Genomic DNA, 22,304 nt, shown 5'->3' with positions numbered 1-22,304 from the left:
GTTAATTCTGTTTGAATAGAAAGATACGCTGTTAGAGAAAAATATAAAGGCAGGTATTTAAAATAAGAAAATGTTTGCTATTTCTTAGATCTCGAATTTAAACATTGAAACGTAACATTCACGGCAAAATCGATACACGTCATGCTAGTATTCAAAAATTCAATAGGAGACTCTGCTCTAGGAACTTCATCCATGCCAGCTTATAGCACCGATAAGATAAGCTGTGCACGTCAAGCATGTACGGTCGATGGAAGGAGTTTAGGAATTACAGAAAACGACTTGCGATGAAGGAAACAAGTTGACGTTCTACTACGGAGTTTGATACCACGAAGAGTTGCGTTGGAAAATCGAATTTTTATCATCCTGCTATACATCAAAGTGGCAGACATCAACTCGTCGTGCAACTAAAAAGAAATCTTGTTATCGATGCCCTGGAATAATGCTGGCTTTCAATTTCTTCTTTTGATATAGCTTTTTATTATTCTACATAAGTAAGGATCTAGAAATTATAATTTCCTAGTATATTTTGTAATGTTTGCTGGGTTTTTGTTCTTTTCCTGAATGTAGATGTTATACGGACGATTTACTGGATAGCGCAAGTTTCAATTCCTAAGTTGTGTTAAGCTGACATAAGAATATTACGGTGTATGGATGTGATCTATTTCATAATTTTAAAAATCGACCTTCTGCGCGGGCACATTCTCATCGCGGGCATAGACCTTTTAAAACTAAAGCTCAATACATCCACTACTGAAATTCATTCAAATTCATTATTCGCACCTTTTCGTTATGGATGAGAATGTAATAATTCATTATTTTTGCGCAGTGAAAATATGAATTTTTAATTTTTTTAAACAAAATTCAAAAAGTTACTACAATAATCTTGTAGGGCCTTGAAAAAGTAACGTTTTTCTTCTCTAGACTTTTTCCCATATCAAGCTTTGTTTGGCTTCAAATTTCCATTTTCGTTTGGTTTTTTGGATTTTTGAAATCCTATAACTTTGATAATTTTAATTCCACCAAAACAAGGCATAAAGATAAATTGTTCGTATTTTTTTAACTATAAATGACTGTCGATAGAATAATAAAATCTTGAAAAAAATGGCGACTGTTCGTTCTCGCACTTCGCGCTCGATGATGTGTTTATCTTGCGCTTCGCGCTCGATTATGTTGTGCAAACCTTTTAAAATTAAGACTTAGAACATCCACCACTGTAATTTTGTGATTTTGAATTATCTTTTGTTAAAAGAGCTTAGCTCGAGAGTTTGAGCGCACCTACGGCACGCAACTAATGGCAATCGCACTTCGCGCTAGGTATTTGCATTTCTCCCGCATTTGTGCACAGACTTTTTAAAATAAAAGGTCAACGGACCGAAAACTGTAATTTTGTAATTTTGAACTATCTTTTGTTAAAGCGTTTTCGGCTTTAACGAACACATTCTCATAACGTATCTCGTGCTTCGCACTCGATTTTTTCAACAACGTCAACTTTTCTACATTATACACACCACTTTTGTATCAAACATAATACATTTTTTATGTAGCTCTGCCTGGGATTGCTTATTCAAAAATTGCAAAATAAAGAACAAATTTCATTTATCATGATTATTTTCATATTTTTTTCTTATTTTGCTTTAAATTGTATTCTAATCTACGCTGAAACATCTATCATTTCAATAAATTTATGATTTAATAAATTTATTTACGATTAAAAAAACTTCTGCTTATTTGCATAGGGTATAATACAGGGATCTATATGGGCTCCTATATAGGATCCTATGTCCTCTTTCGTCTTTTCTGTTCTTTTTCCAAAAATTAAATTTTTTAATTTTTAATCTTATTTTTTATGATTTAAAGAAAATATACTCGTCCTATCGAAAAATTATTAATAATAAATTCATAGATCTTTTTAGGCAAACAACTGTTGTCTGTTAATTTTTGTTAGTACTTGTGTCGTTTTTTTCGAACAAATTTAATATTTTTATTTTGAATGTTATTGTTTACGACTAAAGCAAAAAACACGTGTCCTATCAAAAATTATAGGTCTTTTTTTGATGAACAAGTTTTGTCTCATTTTTTTCGTAGCTTGTGTCGCTAGTACAAAAATTTTTTTTTCCAGGGCGCGAAATTTTAGCTTATTCATTTTTTTCGTATCTTGCATAGTTTGAAAAAAATGGAATTTTTGAATTTTTCATTATTGGCCTAAAATGTTCATTATAGTTTGTTTTTTTGGATTTTGAAAATGCTTTAACTCGCATAATTTTTTTTATAGAAAAAAGTCATCGGGAGAAATTGTTTGAAAACGCGCTCACTTTTTGAATTTTGATCCGAAATAGATGGTTTAGGAACTTGTTCTTTCTTTTTAGGCCTTAGAAAAGTGTGCTAAAGCAGAATCCAATCTGCTCAATTTTTCGAAAGTTATCGTGCCTACAGAATACATACTACAGACTACATACTACAGACTACATACTACAGACAGACCAACAGACAAACACCTTCGTAAAAATCGTTTTTTCTGACTCAGTGGGTCTTAAAACGTGGAGATTTGATGAAAACCGACAAAGTGAAATTTTAGATAAAACCAATACCTTCTCCTTAGGATGGGAATGTAAAATGGATGGGTAACGAACTCGATCTTTCTTTTTGGTCCTTCAAATTGCGTACCAAAGCACAATCCAATCCAACTAGTTTTTCGATAGTTATCCGGTATACAGGCAACCAGCACCACAACAACAACGACGACGGCGCTGGACAGACAGACAGACACTGACGTAAAAACTTGTTTTTCTGACTCATTATGGATGAGAATATAAAAATGAAAATAAATCATTTCAAATAACTTACTATTCTCAAAACATATATTTTTTTAATTACAAATTAAATTTTAATTTTAACACGTTAAAATTGGAGGTATTCCTATTCTTTAAATTTTAAGTTGAATCTTTTGAACTTTGAATTTAAACAGAGGCTACTTGAAACCGCTCATTATCTAATTACACCAAACTCTCGCGTTCAGTGATCTCGTTCTCAGCCTTCCTAAAACTGCTGGCTCAATGAGTTTCTCAGGGGAGCAGAGCGAGAGCGGTTGCGACATTATATATATATATATATATATATTTCAATTAGAAGCGAGTCAGACGGCCTTCACTGTTTACGTTTCGATCCCCCCGAAACCAGTCCAAGGCTATTTGAAGGCAACCCCTGACACTTAACTGAAAACGAGAGTTTAGTGTAAGCTAAATTTTAAGCTGTAATGTACGCTGCATTAGAAAAGGAGAAGTGATCTGCTGTATTTAAATTTGAAACTCTACAAAGTGAGAGAAAATTGCATGAAACCTAGACCCTGATTTAAATAAATGACTGTTGATAGAAACTAAAATGGAACCTCAAATTATAATTAGTAAGTCATTCACACAATCGCATTAGCCAGTACAATGTAAAACAGATTGGTATAGAAATTACGCTGCTGGCTGTATTTGAATCTCAATAGTATCGAAACAAGCTTCAACACGTAGAAAATAATCGGAACAAGTTCTATTCGTGTGTTCAATGCGCCCGAGTGCTCGTCGTCCGGGTCGAAATTAATTCGGTGACCACTGTTTTATGGTCAAAGATCACTCAGGAAGTTAGTGCCTCACGTGACAATTGATTTTACATATTGTGAAACAATCGCGAAGCCGATGCCGATAATCGCGAGGTTTCGATTTTCAGTTTCGAAGGAAGGCACCCCGCGTTAAACTGCGGTTGATTTTCCCAACTCTTTCGAAAATTTCAGAGCTAAACGTCAATTCTGTATTAATTTAAAAACGGGATTAAAAGTGCTTCCGGTAAATTAAAAAAATCTTACAAACGCCCTTCACCCTGTGCTGTTTAAATTCCTCCGAATAAATACAACAATTTTCATGAATTAAATGAATTTCTCTCCTACTGTACTTTAATCCTTTAGCTTTTCTTTGTCAAATATGCCGATATTAATTTACAATACAATTTTTTCATTTTCCTACATAGTAATACAACTATAACAATGTGTGTAACAACTTAAGAATTACTGAAGAAACAATGAATTGTAATTGTAGAAAAAATTTTTTTCCGTACAGTCCGAAACTCAGAGCCAAATTGGAATAGGGGTCGTTAAGTTACATTGAAACAAGGAACTGTATTTGGATGGACCCCTCTCTGTGGACGCGAAGGCGTTATCAGTATTACTCATTGTAACGTTTCCTTCGATTTTTCTGTGCTGTTAAATTTTTTTCACAATGCTGGAACAAGTGAATTCTGACTTTATGGAAGCCAGGATCGAGGATCCTGAAAAGGAACGAGTGATGCGTTCTCGGATTCAAAAAAAAACTGACGGCGCTGGTATGTTCCTGTAACGAAAATTTTTTATCTTAATGAGAAATAATAATCTGAAATTGAAAATATTCACTTGATTTTTTAATAGTTATCCTATTTGACCAATTTTTAAATTAAGTTACTGAACACTTGCATTTTATTACTTAGACCAAATTCTTTTCAAAAGGGGCAAGCCATGCTTAAGTCACATTATCATTTTCATTCACATATGTTTTTTTTTAAGGAACAAGACAACACGTATCGTATACCGTACACAAAAAATATGTCGACAAAGTTTTCATTTTTTTTTTACCTGAAACAGAAGTTGAACAAAAAATTTTCTAAATTTTTGTTAACTGTGTGATATTTTTAAATCATATTTATGTATCTATATTCTTTTTTTTATTCTGATAGGATTTCCTGTTCTCTTTCAAAATCCGTTGAAGAAATATTCAATCACTTATTCAAAAACCCTAATGTTTTCTTTCTCTTGATTTTTGTTGTCCTAATGTAAATAGTAGGGCGGTCCAAATATTTGCCTTTATTTTTTTTAAAGTGTCGATGTAGGGCACGATCCTTAAAGTATCCCAAAGCGCTAAAAATTAAATTAATCCTTCAATTTTAGAAAAGGATCGTAAAAGCTGTGCAGGGGTGATGTAAAACTACCATGTAAATAAAAGAAACGCTAAAAATTTTATTTCATAGCAATATTCTGAAGAAAGAAAATGCAAATTTTTATAAATTATTAAGAGTAAAGAGCGCAAAACAAATATTTGACGGGGATTATTTTTCACACTGGTTACGTTATAATGTATTAAATGGTGAGGTTTGGCGAAATTGAGTGTAATTTATTTATAAAATGAAATTTTTGGCCTTGATATTGTTCACACGGTAGTTTTGCATCATCGCTGTAAAGATTTTACGATTGGCTGTAAAATTAAATGTTTTAATGCATTTTTAACGCGTTGGGATATATTAAGGGCCATGTCATATGAGTGGATGAGATTTTAAAGAATCTAAACAAAAATTTTTTGACCACCCAAATAAATAATATATTCCATTATAAAATCCTCTTGGATATATCATTTTCTCAACAGCACAATTTTATGGTGAGATGAAAAACCAAAAATGACTTAATCTAAAATAGTTAAAATATGTTTTTTATCACATTATAAAATTTTTTTAATGAGTAAAAAATAAAGATTGAGGCCATGTATTATGATTCCTACGTCATACAATTTCTATTATACCGTCATTTTTTCACAACAAGTTATGTCCGCAAGATTTAATATATTGAGTTTCCCATTTGGAATATGAAATAAAAGGCCGAAATTAGTAGTATATAAATGTTCATTAGTGCCTTTTATTTAATTTAGAAAATAACAGGAGATAAAAATAGTGCCAAGAGATATTATTTCATAACTTTTTTAGATAAATAAAGATACATTTTTTTACCTTTGTCACTTCTAGTGCCGTTTTGACAGTAGCAAGGATCTAGAAACTTTCTTAAAATTTCTCAAAGGATTTTGAAAAAGGTTGAGAAATCCCATTAGAATCAGAAAGAATAAGCAGATAATTAACTAAATTAGATTAACAATATCACACCGTTGACAAAAATTTAAACCATTTTTTTTAATCCTTATTTTCAATTTTTAAAATAAAAATACTCATAACTTTCTCGAAATAGTTATGTGACTTGAGCATGGAGTGCCAGCTTTATTCGAAATAAATTCGGTCTTTAATACCCAATACTATGAAATTTTAACAGAAAAATATTAAATAATACATTAATGATGGAAGTAATTATGCACATTAAAATAAGCTTATATATTAAAGTTTGAATAAGAAAATATTTTTAAATTGATGAGACGTTTTTATAAATTAAATATTTACAGCGAAAAAATTTCGTCATTTTGATTAAGTTTTACACTAACAAAAAAATGAAAAATAATTTAAAAGTACCATGTGAAGAGATCTAGAAAGAAAAGGATTAGATCTTGGAAACTTTTTATTGGCGCTTTATTTAGACCTAAAATTTGTTACTTTCCACCTTCCCTTGTGAGAGAAACCTCCTTTAATTTAAATTTAAATTCGATGGTTAGAGTATTGTAACATAATAAAAAATTATAAATTTGGAATCTTAAAAAATTATTAAGTAAACTAAAATTGAGAATAATTCTTTCTTTGCTGATCGCTGTAGTTCAAATTTTCGATAATACACCTTCTACTTACGGTTATCAAGTTTGCTCTCTTTTTCATTTTTCTTTGTATGTAGAGTGGGCAAATCATAAAGGGGTAAATATTAACTTTTCTTCTAAAAGAAAGTCTCTGAAGAAAAGAGACTTTGCCTTAAAGTATAAAATCTACGTCAGTTAATCAGCTTTTCCTCATCGTCTTTTTTATAACTGTTTCAGTTAATTTTAGCTTCCTTAATGTAACTGAATAATATTAATTTCTATTTTTATTTGCACAAGTATACATAATTACAGTATTTAGAATCACATGCAAAAAACAACAAAAAAGAGTGTAAGAAAACGCAGTTGGATATCATTTATACTAATTAACTTAATTGATCAAACGCCTTTCACATATGTTTACAAAAAATATAATACACGTAAACATCCCTCTTTGATTGATAATTTAACTAAAACTCCTTGCAGTTCACAATCTGAAACACATGGAATATATATATACAATAGCAAATAGTTACATTAATTATCAAGAAATATCTTCATGAACAAATAACGCGACAAATATTGCAAGATATTTAAAACGATAATCACGCTTGATTCTAATCGTATTAATGTCATTAAGGCTATATGATGCTTACTTACGTCGTACGATTCCTATACCAATGACCGACATTTTTTCGCAACAACTTACGTTTACAGGCATTGACATACAGAATTTCCTATTTAGGAAATTAAATAAATACATGAAAGAAAGTTTGCCTAACTCTGCATTTTTGGAATTATAAAAAAAATTCAAAAATTTCTACAAAAAATTATTGAAATTTTAAATAGGTGTATACAAACGTTCTTTATTGCCTTTTGTTTTAGGAATCGTATGGCGTAAGTGAATATAACATCACCCTACTGGTCATTTTATAAGTTATTTAAAGAGAATCTATTTTAGGAGAATCTTTTATTTATAGAAAGAAAACAGGCTATGTCTAGTCGTCCCAAAAAAATTAGCGGGTTGGAAAAATGGATGCACAAGTCATTCCGAAAATTCGGGACGATTAGCCAAGCTTATGAAAAAGTTTTTACTACTCATCATGAATTTCAAGACGACCAGAAACTTCGAAGAAAATAGTTATTTAAATGTAAAGCTAACTATATCATTCAATTTTTTATTGGGAAATTAATTGAAATAAAACTATTTCAGATTTATTTGATTCTTAATTTAAGGTATTTTTTTCAATATCCTCTACCATAAGGCAACAAATAAAAAAAGTGCTAATTCTTTCTAACAGGCTATATTCTGAATCAAAATCGCTATCGCAGTCCAGTCTACGAAGAAGCATTCAAAAAGTCTATAGAAAACCCAGAAGAATTTTGGGGCGAAATCGGAAAGTGTATAGAGTGGAGCAAACCATGGGATAAAGTCTTGGATAATAGCAACGAGCCCTTCACTAAATGGTAAAATTTTCCCAGATAAGCAAACATAAAACTCTGCATTTAAATTTAATTAAAGCCTGATTTAGTTAGTGAATATTCCATTCTTTATTTACCAATAGTAATCAGTTTCTTCATATTTCGTTAGCTTTTTGAGAGCTTCATTTAATATTTTAATGGTCGAACTTTCATTAAAAAAACAATAATTTTGTTGTTCAGTTATCATGAAAATAGTATAATACGAGGTGTGTTCAAAAAATAAGGTGACTTTATGGTTTTCTCAAAAAATATTCATTTATTCCTCAATATTTAAGCTGTCCCCTTCAAAGTAATCCCCCTCAGATATAATACACTTGTGCCAACGCTTTTTCCAATCATCAAAGCACTTCTGATAATCATTTTGTGGTAGAGCCTTGAGTTCTTTCAGCGATGCAGTTTTTATCTCCTCAATCGTTGAAAATCGATGTCTTTTCATGGGTCTCTTCAGTTTTGGGAAAAGAAAAAAGTCACTGGGGGTCAAATCCGGTGAATATGGAGGCTGAGGCATGACTGTGGTGCTGTTTTTGGTCAGAAAATCTTTCACAAGCAACGATGAATGAGCAGGTGCATTATCGTAATGCAAAAGCCACGAATTGTTTTTCCAAAGTTCCAGACGTTTTTTGCGTATCGCCTCTCGCCTAACCCTTTTGAGAAAATCAGGATCATTATTGACTTCATTCAACCTCTCCTGAGCGATGGTCATGCGATGGATCTTTTGATCAAAATTAAGCAGTTTTGGAACAAATTTCGCTGACACACGTCCCATCCCCAAAACGTCCGAAAAGATAGCATGGCATGAGCCAACCGATATGTCAACATCTTCAGCAACTTCTCTGATGGTAATTCGGCGATTTTTCAACACCTTTTCTTCCACTGCTTGAATGTTTTCATCTGTTGTTGACGTGCTGGGACGTCCAGGGCGAGGTTCGTCTTCGACATCCTCTCGGCCTTCTTGGATCAGCTTGTACCACTTATACACATTTTTCTTACTCAGAGTAGACTCACCGTAGGCAACTGTCAACATTTCAAGAGTTTTAGAGCACTGGATTCCATTTTTCACACAAAATTTAATGCAAACTCTTTGCTCCATTTTTTTCGAAAGAAGAAAATCGCCGAGCACACTGAACCCTTCTAACCTTTTACGCCTCTGCCAGAAAAACAACACAAGCTATATAGTCAAAACTGTGAACATATGATCGTGACGAGTCTACTAACAAAACAAAACAAAAGATTTTAAACTTGAATGTACGTAACCCGCGAAGATTGAAAAGTCACCTTACTTTTTGAACACACCTCGTATATGTAATAATGAATTACAACGTCATATTGACCATTTTGGTTAAATAATCCAACATCATTATCGAAATACTGAGTTCCATCCACTCATGCACTCTAAAATCCACATAAAAATTCAGAAAAATGCTAACTTATCTCTAAATATTCAGCTTTAAGAATTCCTTTGATTAATTACTTGTACTTGATGTTTAACAATAGAAGAAAAAGTTTCATCTAAATATCCTTATTGGAAGACTGTGTTTTATACTACTATCCACTCTTAGTTTTGATATCAGACAACACCAGTAAAATGATCAATCCAATAATCTTCTTGGAAGACTGCGTTTTACCCATCCAAGTCTTTTTCGTATATTTTAGAGAGCGTGGGTGGACAAAAACAGTTTATATTTTTGTTTCTAAACGTTGCAAACTTCATTAAAATAAAAAATTTTACTTTTAACGAAAATGAAACAAAAGTGCTATTTTAAAAAAAAATGTTAAATTAGACTATATGTTACCATAGGTATGTTGGGGGTGAAACAAACGCCTGCCATAATGCATTGGATCGTCACGTGAAAGCAGGACTTGGTGAAAAAACTGCTTTAATTCATGATAGTCCACTGACGTCCTCGATTCGCAAAGTTACTTACAATGAACTTTTAGAAAAAACGTCACTTTTGGCGGGCGCACTTTCTGAGATGGGAGTAAGAAAGGGAGACTGTGTACTCATTTATATGCCCCTTATTCCAGAAACAGTGATTGCTATTCTTGCTACTGCGAGACTTGGTGCCATTCATTCTGTTGTCTTTGGCGGTAAGTTTTACATAAAGCTCTACGGGGTGTTATTAACAGGGTTTTTACCAAATGACAATTTCAAAATTCCCTGAATGTCCCGGATTTTTCCTGCACATCAATCTATAATGCTAATATAAAACAATGTCTGCTTCTCAATTTATTTTAATCACTTTTAGTAAGAAAAATGACACATCATTTTTAAGAGCCTATCTACAAATTACGTAAGCCATGAATAAAACATATAAAGTTTAAACCAAACAGTTGAGTTTGAAACACGAAAAGATAAATTCTAAACCAATTTCAACAAAATAGTTCAATTTTTAACCAAATAAATGACGTTTTAACCAAGCAAATATTTCAATTTTCAACCCAAGAAACGAATTTTCTAGCAAAAATAGTTCAAGTATCTCCTGACTCATTTGAGTGACTCATTTGAGAGCAAAAATCATAGTGTAAATAGTGTCACGAAATATAAAAAATAGGGTTAAAATTGTGTTATAAAATTGTTCATGTATTAAAAATGAACTTCCATGCGTATTAAAAATGTTATTATTCAGTCTACCAACATTTCTATTTAATTATCGCAGGCTTTACAGTCATTCCCATGTTTCCACTTAAATGCGAACTGAATTAATGGAACCCAATAGAAAAATCTAACTATTTTTTTGTTCAAAATTCATTATTTTCATTTGGTAAGTCTACCATTAAATTTTTGGTTAATAATTTATTTTTCATAGCGCCTCTATTGAAACTTCGAGTTTCGATACTTGTAGAGTGGGTTGAAACACGGTGTTTGCATCCCTAGGGTTTAAACGTTTTGTTTCAACTCTAAGATACACATATAGGTAGGTAAAAAGGTTGGGTCTACAGATACTTGAACTCAAATTTTCAATAGATTTGCTATGAAAAATAATATGTGTGGATGCAGCCCTCGCTTCGCTCAAGCAGCAAAATTCACACTCGTTGCAATCGCTGTGTTTCATCCCTTGTAATGCAAAATAATATTGTTATTTAACCATTTTATTATTTGGGTCAAAATTAATTATTTTGTTTAGAATTCAATCTTTTTGTTGAACATTCGTCTGTTTTGGTCTGAAAATTCATCTTTTTCAGTCGAAATTCCATATTTATTAATTATAAATGCAATTGTCTGGTTAAAATTTAATCTGTTTCCGAGGGTTTATTCACTTTGAAAGTCTTGTTCAAGATCACTATAGTATCAAAAAATCAAAAACTAATCAAGCCAGGGATATCGGAAATCTTTCAAATCTCCAAAAACCTCCGCCCATCTTGAAAAAATCCTTGAGAGATCTTATAAAATCCATAGAATCACAGTAAGAGATCTGTAATCTTCTATCGATTATTCCGATTTTTTGTTGAAAACTCAGATTTCAAGTGGAGAATTGAACTGTTTTTAAGAAAATTCGTATTTTCAGCTAAAATTTAATCTATTTTGTTGAAAATTCATCTTTTGTTTAGTCGAGAATTATTATTTTTTTATTGTTGTTAGGAATACAACTGTTTGATTGTAAAATAATCTGCTTTCTTTGATGAATAAAGTATTTGGTAAAAAATTCGTTTTTGCTGGTTAAATCCCACTGTTTTTTTATGTTCAATCAAAATATTTATTTGTTGAAATATCAACTATTGCATTTTTCGATGAATATTCATCTATGAATGTTGAACGTTGAACTACTTTCTTAAAATTAGCTTTTTTTTTGAAAATTTATAATTTTAGTTGACAACTAGTTTTTTCTTTGGTTCAAAATTAATGTTTCAAACTGCAAATTGAACTATTTTGTTTAATATTCAATTGATTGGTTACAAATGAACTTTTTTGTTGATAATTCATATTCTCGGATAGAAAAATGAATGTTTTTTAGAAAATTATTCTTTTTGGCTTGAAAATTCAACAAATGGGCATACAGTTCCACTATTTCGTACAAAGTTAAACTGCTTTGTAGATAACTCAACTGTTTGGTTAAAAATGTCTGTACCTTTTTAGGATTCATTTTTTTGGACTGTGTACATCAGTTTTTCTATTATGATATATAATTAGTTTAACAGGAAGATTCCAATCCCTTTTTATATATTATAATTTTTAATATTTAAACTCGAAATTTCGACTGTTAGGCAACAAAAGTGATTTGTTTGATACAACTTAATTATTGCATAAACATCAGGGGTTGCTTATTTACACGGAAAGAATTTTTTATTCCGGCGAAATGAGATTTAAAGGTATCTAGGGAATACTAATAAGAGTATTTGGAAGGAACTCGGAAAAGTTATGTAGAAAATTTAAAGTACCATCTGGCGCTAGGCGTGAGAAAAGTTGAAATCGCTTACATCTGGGATTTTAATGAACACCAAATTACTTTCTTTTTAAATTACTTAATTTCTAATCATTAAAAATGATCTAACAAAATAATTAAAATTACTCTCAAGGAAGTTATAAAACTTCATTTTTGCTCCATTGAGAAGGATGCAGTCTCTAGAACTTTTGAAAAAATAGGGCGAAGATTTAACATTTACTTTTACATGCAGAAAAAAACAATCATTTTATGAGAAATGTTATATTGTTACATAATATTTAATCGTCTGCTAATGATTTCTCTCATCGAAGAATTTTTTAAATTGAATATGCTTAGATTGTTGGAAATCTATTCACAGCGATTTAAAAAAGTTTGAAAAAAATAAAATGCTAAATTAACAATTTTGATACATTAAAAATCGTTCTCATAATCAATAACTTTTCCCTTTCTAAAAAATCCAACATTATTAATAATATCCTGATACAGTGAAACTCTACTATCGCGCCGATTTCGGGGCTGAAGATAGGTGGGAACTAACTCATTATAGCTCTCCCCGCTTTTGTTTGTTCACGCCTAAGTGCTCGCCTGAGTGATAACCGCAGATCCTGCGCAGCTCCTGTTACACTTATCTGCGGCGTGGCGTCAATTCTCGGAAGGGCTATAGAAGGGTTTCACTGTACTTGTGAGCGTAATTAAATAAATCTTTTCAAGATTTGTAATTTCGTCCTTACTAAAATTAATATTTTGAATATAAATTTGAAAGTAGGTGCACGCTTCAATGCACTCAAGGGATGATCGCCAAAAAGTAGACAAGTTTAGGCGAGGGGTACATAACTTCAAAATTCGGTATACGCCGATTGCATGATTGCACTGTGAAATTGCAATGTGATTGCAGTGATTGCAAGGTGACAACAAAGCAACTCCAATGAACTTTGTACACCGATTACAGGTGTTGTGTGTACACCTCGATCTTAGGCAATGCGGTTCTCGAAAATAAATCAATTTCAAAACCACCTGAAATATATTTTTTTAAGTAAGGGTAATTCAAGGCAGTATCGAAATATGAAACTAATAGATCATGGAATGTATTTGTAATGGATGTGAATTCTACACGTTGATAAAATTCGCGTGACATGAAATGCGACAAAAATAAAAAAATTTTACAATAAATATTTTTTTAATTTAAGCAGAGCAGATCAAAATCTTTTAAAATATGTAAAAATGAGTATCTTCACGATGTATTTGGTTTTAACTTCAGCGTTTCAACATATCATCAAATTTTACAGTGTAATAAGCGAATATTAGGATGGTCTAAAATTAACTTTTTTAATTGTCATGCATATTGTGCGGAAATTTTTTCAAATTTACAAAAAAATAAATCCAATTTTTTAAAACTAATATTTTGGGTTTTCGCAGGCCCCATGAAATTTAATACGTATTTCCCATAAGTAAACGAAATTTTTGTTAATTTTATTGATAACGGTGAAAAAGTTATACAGGTGAACCTACGAGTAGTGCCACTTCTCAAGTCTCGCTCGAGCGCAACCCCTACTCTACGTCGCTTCTCGAGGATATGAAATCCTCGAGGCTCCAGCCGCTCGAGTAGTGGCATGGAGTGGGGGTTTATGGTTTCTCGGAATTGTACTCTCCTACGGTCCCAAAAACGGCACTACTCATAGGTTCACCTGTATATAGTTTATATATAGTTGAATAAGCCAATTATATTTTTCACGTGTTTTATGAACTTTTCTGTGTCAAACAAATGAAAAATATCAGTGCTTTGTCCACTATATATAAATCATATGTAACTTTTTCACCTGGGAGTCAATATTAAGTGAATCGAGTTGAAACTTAACATTTGTCTTCAAAATTATCTATAGGATACGAATAAAAACTGATTTTTTAAATATCACCCCCCTCCCCCCAAACAAGTCTGTTTTAATGTTTCAATACAAATTGTTTACAATACACAAAATACTACTTTCTATTGACAATAAGATGTTTTTATAAATTCTTTGAATAATTTATTATTGTTTTGAGCAATTTTCTCTTAGAATGGAGTTAGAAGGTCGCGGTTTTTTTCTAAATTTTTCAACTTATTATGAAATTTTCAGTTAAATCGAAGCAATAATAAATCAAAATTAACATAAAGAATTTTTCAAATAATTACTAATAATAATTTCAAAATTAAAAATGTTGTTACAAATTTTTTCCGTTTCCAGGCAGCACCCAGTAATATAATTACTCTTTGCTAAACTATTGTCATATTTATTTTTATATAATTTATTTAAATTCATTGAACAACATCATATTTCAAGTGAACGACTAGTAAACAACACCGGTATTGATTTTGATTTTAACGAGTTTAGAAAGTTATCTGAAAGAAATATTCTGTAATTTAGTTGCTTTAGACAATAAAGAACATCATTTTGTACAAATATGGGTGTTTCTAAAAGAAAAGACGAACTGTTTCTTAAGAAGATATACCTTCAATATTGTGTGGCTATGTTCATTTGATTAGTTCACGAATTTGTCAAATTCACACTGGGGCATCGGTGATTGATTTTTGAGGTTCAGAAATCCGAAATCAATTAAAAAGATATTGAACATTAGAAATTCGTTCAAGACGGTGTCCTAGGAATGGAGAAAGCAAATATAAATCATAACAACATGGATATCAGTAAAAAAAATGAGTATAATTCCCTGTTCAAATATATAATGATGAAAGCTTCACATGGGATGCCTTAATATTTTATCTTTTTTAATTGAAACGTAGAAAACAAAAAACAAATCATCTTCATTCATTTGCAGCATGACGTTGTATTGCAGAGATGCTTTTATTTTGTATTCCTGTTTTGTTCAATTGGTTCGTTTTATAATTTAAAGTTTAAAAACACACAAGTGTAGAAGGAAATATTGTTGAATTTTTAATGTATAAAATTCTTTCAGATTCATTTTAAATCTTTCAAAATTAATAAGTTTTTCATTTTCTCCTTACTTCTTTATTTTGTGTATACTCTCTTCCTTTAAAGGGTTTAAGAGTCTTTCATTGTAAAAAAAAATCTATTGAATTTTTCATCTCTGGTTGTTGTAAAAAAAGGACCCTCGCGTGTATCGGAGTAAGTTGAGGAAAATTTTCAAGAATACACTCAGCGTTGAATTTTGAAATTGAAGCTGTTGTGATATTCCAATTCGGCCGGGAAATTTACATAAGAGAAAGTAAACTTCATTATTTGCAAGTATAAAATAAAATAAAAATTATTAGGGCGACAGGATTCGAACCCTTCGAAGCTCAAACTCAAACTTCGCACAATTTCATAGATTGAAGAAACATAAGCCGGACACATTACCACCTACCTCAAATACATAAGATATAATGGGTATTTTTTTGAAGTTCAAATATTTTGTAAAAAAATATTTAATATGCGCTTTGAATAACTACATTTTTTCCGTTCCTATGTCAGAAAAAGTAAAAGGCAAAATAGGAATAACTCGAATCTGATCTATTTTTGTGTGAAAGCTGTCAACAAAGTTGAACCTAGTTGTCGATTTCATCTCGTTAAGAATCGAAATGCTCGAAAATCAGAGGATGAAGGCATCGATAAACAACGAAAACGAGAGGCGCTTTCGTATTCACATATTATTTGATTCATTATTCTAAATTTCCAATTAATTATAAATCAAAAATCATACAGTTTGCGTCAGGGTAAAATCAGAAATCTTTTGCAAAATTAAAAATCTCAATGTCATTTTCAATCTCAGGAAAATGATTTTACCAACGCATGGTTTCTTTTACACGCTGCGACTGAATTTTCCCTTCTGAATGTAAAGTTCGTACGAGGGAATGTGCAATTTCATTTTTATTGAGTGTGTCATATTACACTGCTGTTCGAGGGTCCTTTTATTTACATCGTTAGAGGATGTAATTTCACACACCCCTAATAGCACGGGACGTTTCGGGAACGTGCTTAGAACTTTCCAATGGAACGTTCCACTGGGACCTGTAGGGAACCTTCCATTATTGTTATTTTTAATAACAATTATTTCGTAAACCGTCAGAGATAGGTAAAAATATATGTCATTTTTGAGTTTTGAGCACCGTATCTACTACATTGTAACATGGTATCTATATCATAAACTGACATTAATTTTGACCCATCACTTACGGTTTATCGGATATTCATATATAATAATAACAATAAAGATGATTTATTCTTTGAACATTCCAGTGAAATGTTCCTGGAACGTCCCTAAGTGGCGGACATTGTACACGCTCAGGGAACGTTTCTGAAATGTGTGATATTTACAATGATAAAACATGTAATTTTCCGAAACTTTGTTATAATGTCACAAATCTTTTTTTACAGTTTTACAGAACCATAACATGTATTCCTACAAACAAGCCTTCTATACTATCATACCACCTAGTTCCTACATCTCTTCTTAATCACTATTCTTACTTCTAAGCGCTTTCGACCTTGCCCTGAACTTCTGTTTCTCCTCACCATTATCAATCTCAATTGAATTCTATTCCGCCACACAACTTTTCAATTCTCCTTTAGGAGTAATTTCTTGGCTTTTTCTACTCTGTACCGCCTGCTCTCTCTCTGTCTTTCTCTCTCGTTCACTCTACATCGATTCTCTTCATCATTCACCCAGTACCTACATGCTCTTACAACCTCTTCCATTATGAATCTCACCACTGTATTCCATTTGCTTTCTTTTTTAATGTTTATTAGGTACCCTGGTTCCTCCTACATCTTAACCATTCGATAACAGCTGTTGTACCTTGAATCCATGATTTTCTTCCATCTTTTCTCTTCTGGCCATACTGTGATCTCTTCCTCTATTTCCTGTTACTCGCTACCCCTAACTTGCATACCACATTCAAATCTCATTTCATATCTCTCCTCTTCCCATTTTGAACCTCCCATGTTACCCACCCTCTTTTTATCCGCGACCCCCGTGCACACGCTTGTTCAATTCTACTTCACTCTCGCCTTCTTATAATTTCTCTTCAAAATTCCAGGATCTTGTCGGTTGCCTGACAATCATTTTGTTCTCGTCCTATTTCTTCCCTCAGCATCGAACCTGGACACTTGGACACTCATCCCCATGACTCATTTCAAAAAACTATCATGCAGACTTCCCACTCTCTTATGCTCTTTCCAAATATAAATTTCCACTCCATAGCTTAACACTGACCATACAAGCAAATCGAACGTCCTCACTCTCATCCTCCAGTAAAACCTTCTTTTGCCTATACCTCATACTTGCCCCATCACTTTACTCGCGCATTCTAATCTCTTTCTCATCTGCAACTAGCTCCCTCCTTTCATTTCATACCAAAACCCTGCGTGGTAAAACTTCTCAATCTTCCATTCATACTTCACTGTGTTGTACGAATACTCTCATCATCAGATTTATACCTCTTTTATGATCCGCTAGCAACACTACGTCATATGCATATCTTAATAGATATACTTAGCCTCTTCCTAATTTTGTCCCTCTCTTCCCCTTTCTTTCCATATTCTCCTCCAAGTCTGTCAGAAGAACACTAAATAGAAGTGGACTAAACGTGCATGCTTGCCTGAACCCCCTTCCCGTCCAGAATTCATCATCTTTCGTTTCTCCTATCATCAACCTTATCTTAGTTTCCACAAATATTTTTTCCATACGTTCTATTAAACCTTTGTCTACTCCTCTCTCTCTTCCGTGGATATCCATAATACCTTCCTGTTAACTGAGTCAAATACTACCTCAAAATCTACAAACAGTAGGACTAGTTTCCCTTTCTTACGTCCTAGTTTCCTATTCACTAGATAGTAGAGTACGTGGATGTGGTCTGTGGACCCCATCCCTTCAGGAGCTTCCATAAAGGATATCACAGTTTGGGGAGGGGGCGAATTTTGATTATCTATGACAGAGACACAATGTGACAATGGGGGGAGGGGGTTGAAAATTCGCCAAAATACTAGAACATCCTTTATGGAAGCTCCCTTTCCTAAAACCCATTTGTCTGTGTGGTATACCTTTGTTTCCAACCACCTTCTAAGTACTTCCGGGTAAATTTTGTATCCCACCGACATGAGTGTGATACCTCTGTATTTCTCCAGCCGGTTGCCCTCTCATTTTCTTCCATTCCTCCGACCACCCTTCTCCTCTTCACACCTTTTTGCAAATCGTCCACATCTCTTTTTCACCCCTAACCCTTGGTATTTCAGTGCTTCATTTTTCAAGCTTATATACCCTTGTTTCTGTTCAGCCATGCAATCGCCTCATTCACCTCTTCTCTACTAATCTCATTTTTGCTGTCCTCATTTGTCGCTCCAGTTTTTTTTCATTCTCCCCTTATCCTATATTCGGCAACCCATAAGAGACCCCTGAAATACTTCGTCTACTCTTTCATTTCGATTTCTTCATTTATGCCTTCCCTTTCCCCTCTTTCCATGTTTATCACTGCCAAATCTGTCCCTTCCTTTACAGCTTTCTGTACCTCTTCCATGTACCTTTCTTGACCGTTCTATCTTTTCCCCTTATAATTCTTTCGTACACTTTCATTCGCCGGTTGAGTTCGTCGTTTTCCATTTCCCCTTTCCTCCATTGTCTTACATTTTCCTTCTTCCTATCATTACTTTCACTGCATTCAACGTGCCACCAGTCTCTCCTAACCCCCTCTTCTTCTTCTCTCGGTATCATCTTTTCTCTAACATTATCAATCACTCCTTTAAGTTTTTCTAGTAACATGTCCAATCCTTCCTCTTTCATATTGCCTATATCAACGTTTTATATTTTTTCTATAAATTTGCTTAACTCCCCCCCCCCCAACTGTCCATTTTTAATTTCCTTTCCCTCTTTCTTTTCTTTTTCCCCCTACCGCGCTTAGCACCTCCACACTTCGATGTCGCGATCACCGGAAAGTGCTCTGAGCCTATCTCACTGCTCACTTCTATACTAAACATCAGCTTCCTTATTCTTTCTTCTACCAGACTGTAGTCTATTACGCTATTACGGTATCCCCTATACCCGCGCACGTAAACTTTCCTTCATTCTCCCCTCTGATATTGCCGTTACAAATAAACCATCCCGCCTTCCCCAACAAGTCCAGTAGCCTTCCACCCTCTTGATCGGTTTCCTTATGTTTCAAGTTTCTTATGAAGCCCTCCTTTTCTGTATCCCACACTTCTCCCCCTTATTCCTCATTTGACGCTTTCAAGCCCTCTCCCCCTATCAGCACCAACCCCTTCTCCGTTTTCTCTGTCCATTTCCTTATTGTTCTCTATCTTTTCTCTTCTCCTTCACACGCATAAAACATTTTTTCATTTCTTGAAACTTGAAATACATAGAATAAAGAAGAAGCCTTAAACCTTCTGATTAATTCTTCTTAAAACTTTTGACAATAATTACAGTGAAAAAATGCTATTGCTTAAATCTATTACTAATTAAAGTTTATGATATAAAAAAGTCAAAGTGATTTCAAATATTGTAAAATTTGAATCACTTTCCCCTTTTTAAATTCTTCAATACTGTAAATTTAAATTTTTTAAATCATGTTAATTAACTTTCAACTCGAAATTTTAAACATTAAAATTCTTTCAAACTGGCCTTCTTTAAAAGTAAGCAAGCCTCAATTACAAACATACATATATCGAAATATTGAAAATATTTTGGTTTAATTTTTAAATCTTTCCTAATTATACCGTTTGAAAGTAATCATATTTTACATTGTGAAATAATTGAAGCCGATGATTAGATAAATATTTTATTTTTACTTGAAATTAAACTATATTAATAAGTAATATTAATATTATTTTAGCATTATTTGAGATTAACTAATATTAAATGATATAAAATTACTAAAAATGATTCAATTTTCCAACTTAAAAATGGTACAATATCAAAATTGCAGCTTTTAAAATAAATAATGCTTTGCTATTTTACACACAATAAAAAACTTTCATGTGTTTTTTTTTTAATTAGGAGTTTTATGTTTTGTATTTTGTGAAATCCTTGATTTCTCCGAATTTCTTGAATATTCTGAATTGTAAAAGAAAAATTCAAAAATGCCCGTATTTTACTATTAGCTGATGACAATATACATATGTAGAGATTAATAAGGTCTAAATCAAATAATTGATTATAAGATCTCACAGGATAAGGTATACTTACCGCAGTCAGGAAATTGTTTCCGGTAATCTGTTAGCACTTACCTACAGAAAATATTTTTTCCGACTTTCGTGTCTAATAAAAAGGGAATTAAAGAAAGATATCAATTCCCGGGTAGAAATTATAACTTGGTTCTTCAGAGGCCCTGTCTAGATTTCCTATTTTCTATCGAGGCCCTAAAGTGGAAATCTATCGAGGGCGCAAGCGAAAACGTCACGCTCAGCTAGCGAGGTCATCAGTAGGCAACCCAATGAGGGCCTATTAATAGGGTCTTTGTAGAATCTAGATAGTCCCTCACACACTATTATTCAAAAGCATATACTATTTTTTTTTATTTTGTCGATTCAAATAAAATATTATTAAAATATTAAAAAATTGTTCATGCTTTAAATTCTGAAGTGTGATGCTATGGTTGCAGTAGTATTAAAGTTTAACCAGCACATTGTCATAATCTATTACCAGAAATTTTTGATTGAAAGAAGGAAAATATTAATCCAATTGTAAAAAACATTTACTTTGCAATAGTTTAATCTAAAGATTTTACACCTTTCTGTAGCCTCTGACAAACACTCCTCGGTTTTCTCGTATTTTTATTGACATTCGACTATTAACTATACTCCACAACGTTATTCTAAAACTAAACTTATTGTTAAATTTGACTAGAGAAGACTTATACTAATAACTAAAGACAAACGCAGTTTATTAAAATATCCGCAAGCGCCGAGAATCGAACGCACGCACCGCGAACTTATAAGTCGAGCGCCTAATCCCCATTACCTACGATGACACGCTGAGTGCTGTATCATAAATGCTTGACGGCATTCATCCGATACTTTAGAAATTAGGAAAAAAGGTTTTTGAAGCTAGATTTGTTATTTATGATTTTTAAACGTACTGACCTGATTTCAAATTAAATCGATCTTTAAGAAAAACTCTTCTCAAATTTTTAAGACACCAAATTTTTTTTAGTTTTTTTCAGAAAAAAAAGAAATTTTTCAAAGCTTGCATCTCGGTAATTCTTGTAATTTGTTCTTTTTAAATTTAAGTATAATTAAGCATAAGAACATTAATGTACTTTTTGTACTCACATCTATATTACCCGTTTTACCTGTCGAGGGCTTTACAAGGTCCCTCAAGAAAATAATTAATTGATATAAATTATATTTTAAATATATCTTTATGAATAAAGCTTTTTATCTAGTTTAATTTAAAAAATATGGTGCTAAAAAGTGAGCATATAAATAATGTAAGACAAGTAGCACACTACAATAACCTGTCGAGGGCCAGCAGAGGGAAAGCCTAGATTCTTCCAGCTAGGAAATCTGGCTGTGGCCTCGTGAGAGCCAATATTTTGTTTAGGCATGAAGAGGCAATTTCTACCCGGGTTGTACAAATATCTATTTTATTTCAGAAAAATTTATTCACAAAAAAGAAAGACATTGTTTAAAAATAGATTTTCTCTAATGTTAATTTAATATTTGTTCAGAGCTAGAAAAGCAAAGCGAAGTTTAAAATTTCAGAAAGAAACTGCGAATTTCTAACAATTAACACGAGAATATAGCAATAAACAATACTACATTGTTTAAACAATAATTTTAAAAAATTTCATTAATTATTCTCTCACTAAGTTAAGAGTGAACACAAAGTTGATATTTTCAGAACAAACCGCAACTACCAGGTGTATACATATGAAACCGGTATTTTTTCAAGAAAAAAACACATTTATTTCAAGAGAATGATAACAAATATTTTATTCAAAGTATGCGCC

At 32.3% G+C, this 22,304-nt stretch overlaps 2 protein-coding genes across 2 annotated transcripts in view; one reads left to right on the top strand and one right to left on the bottom strand.

Annotated features, from left to right (window-relative positions):
• Positions 1-3,687: 3,687 nt before the first annotated feature.
• Positions 3,688-22,304, top strand: part of LOC117170614 (acyl-CoA synthetase short-chain family member 3, mitochondrial) — a 36,544-nt gene continuing 17,927 nt past the window's right edge. Inside the window, exons 1-4 of the mRNA XM_033357498.1 lie at positions 3,688-3,827; positions 4,098-4,359; positions 7,808-7,973; positions 9,787-10,076. Coding sequence (XP_033213389.1) covers positions 4,257-4,359; positions 7,808-7,973; positions 9,787-10,076 — 559 coding nt within the window. The 5' untranslated portion in view covers positions 3,688-3,827; positions 4,098-4,256. The remainder of the gene's footprint in view (positions 3,828-4,097; positions 4,360-7,807; positions 7,974-9,786; positions 10,077-22,304) is intronic.
• The window catches only part of LOC117170613 (exosome complex exonuclease RRP44), a 53,547-nt gene continuing 38,093 nt past the window's right edge, over positions 6,851-22,304 (bottom strand). Inside the window, exon 15 of the mRNA XM_033357496.1 lies at positions 6,851-7,000. Coding sequence (XP_033213387.1) covers positions 6,994-7,000 — 7 coding nt within the window. The 3' untranslated portion in view covers positions 6,851-6,993. The remainder of the gene's footprint in view (positions 7,001-22,304) is intronic.

This window comes from Belonocnema kinseyi, chromosome 4, assembly GCF_010883055.1.
Source record: "Belonocnema kinseyi isolate 2016_QV_RU_SX_M_011 chromosome 4, B_treatae_v1, whole genome shotgun sequence".
In the NCBI taxonomy this organism is placed as follows: Eukaryota; Metazoa; Arthropoda; class Insecta; order Hymenoptera; family Cynipidae; genus Belonocnema; species Belonocnema kinseyi.
Note: the sequence above shows the minus strand (reverse complement) of the source record. Positions and strands in the feature narration are given on the sequence as shown.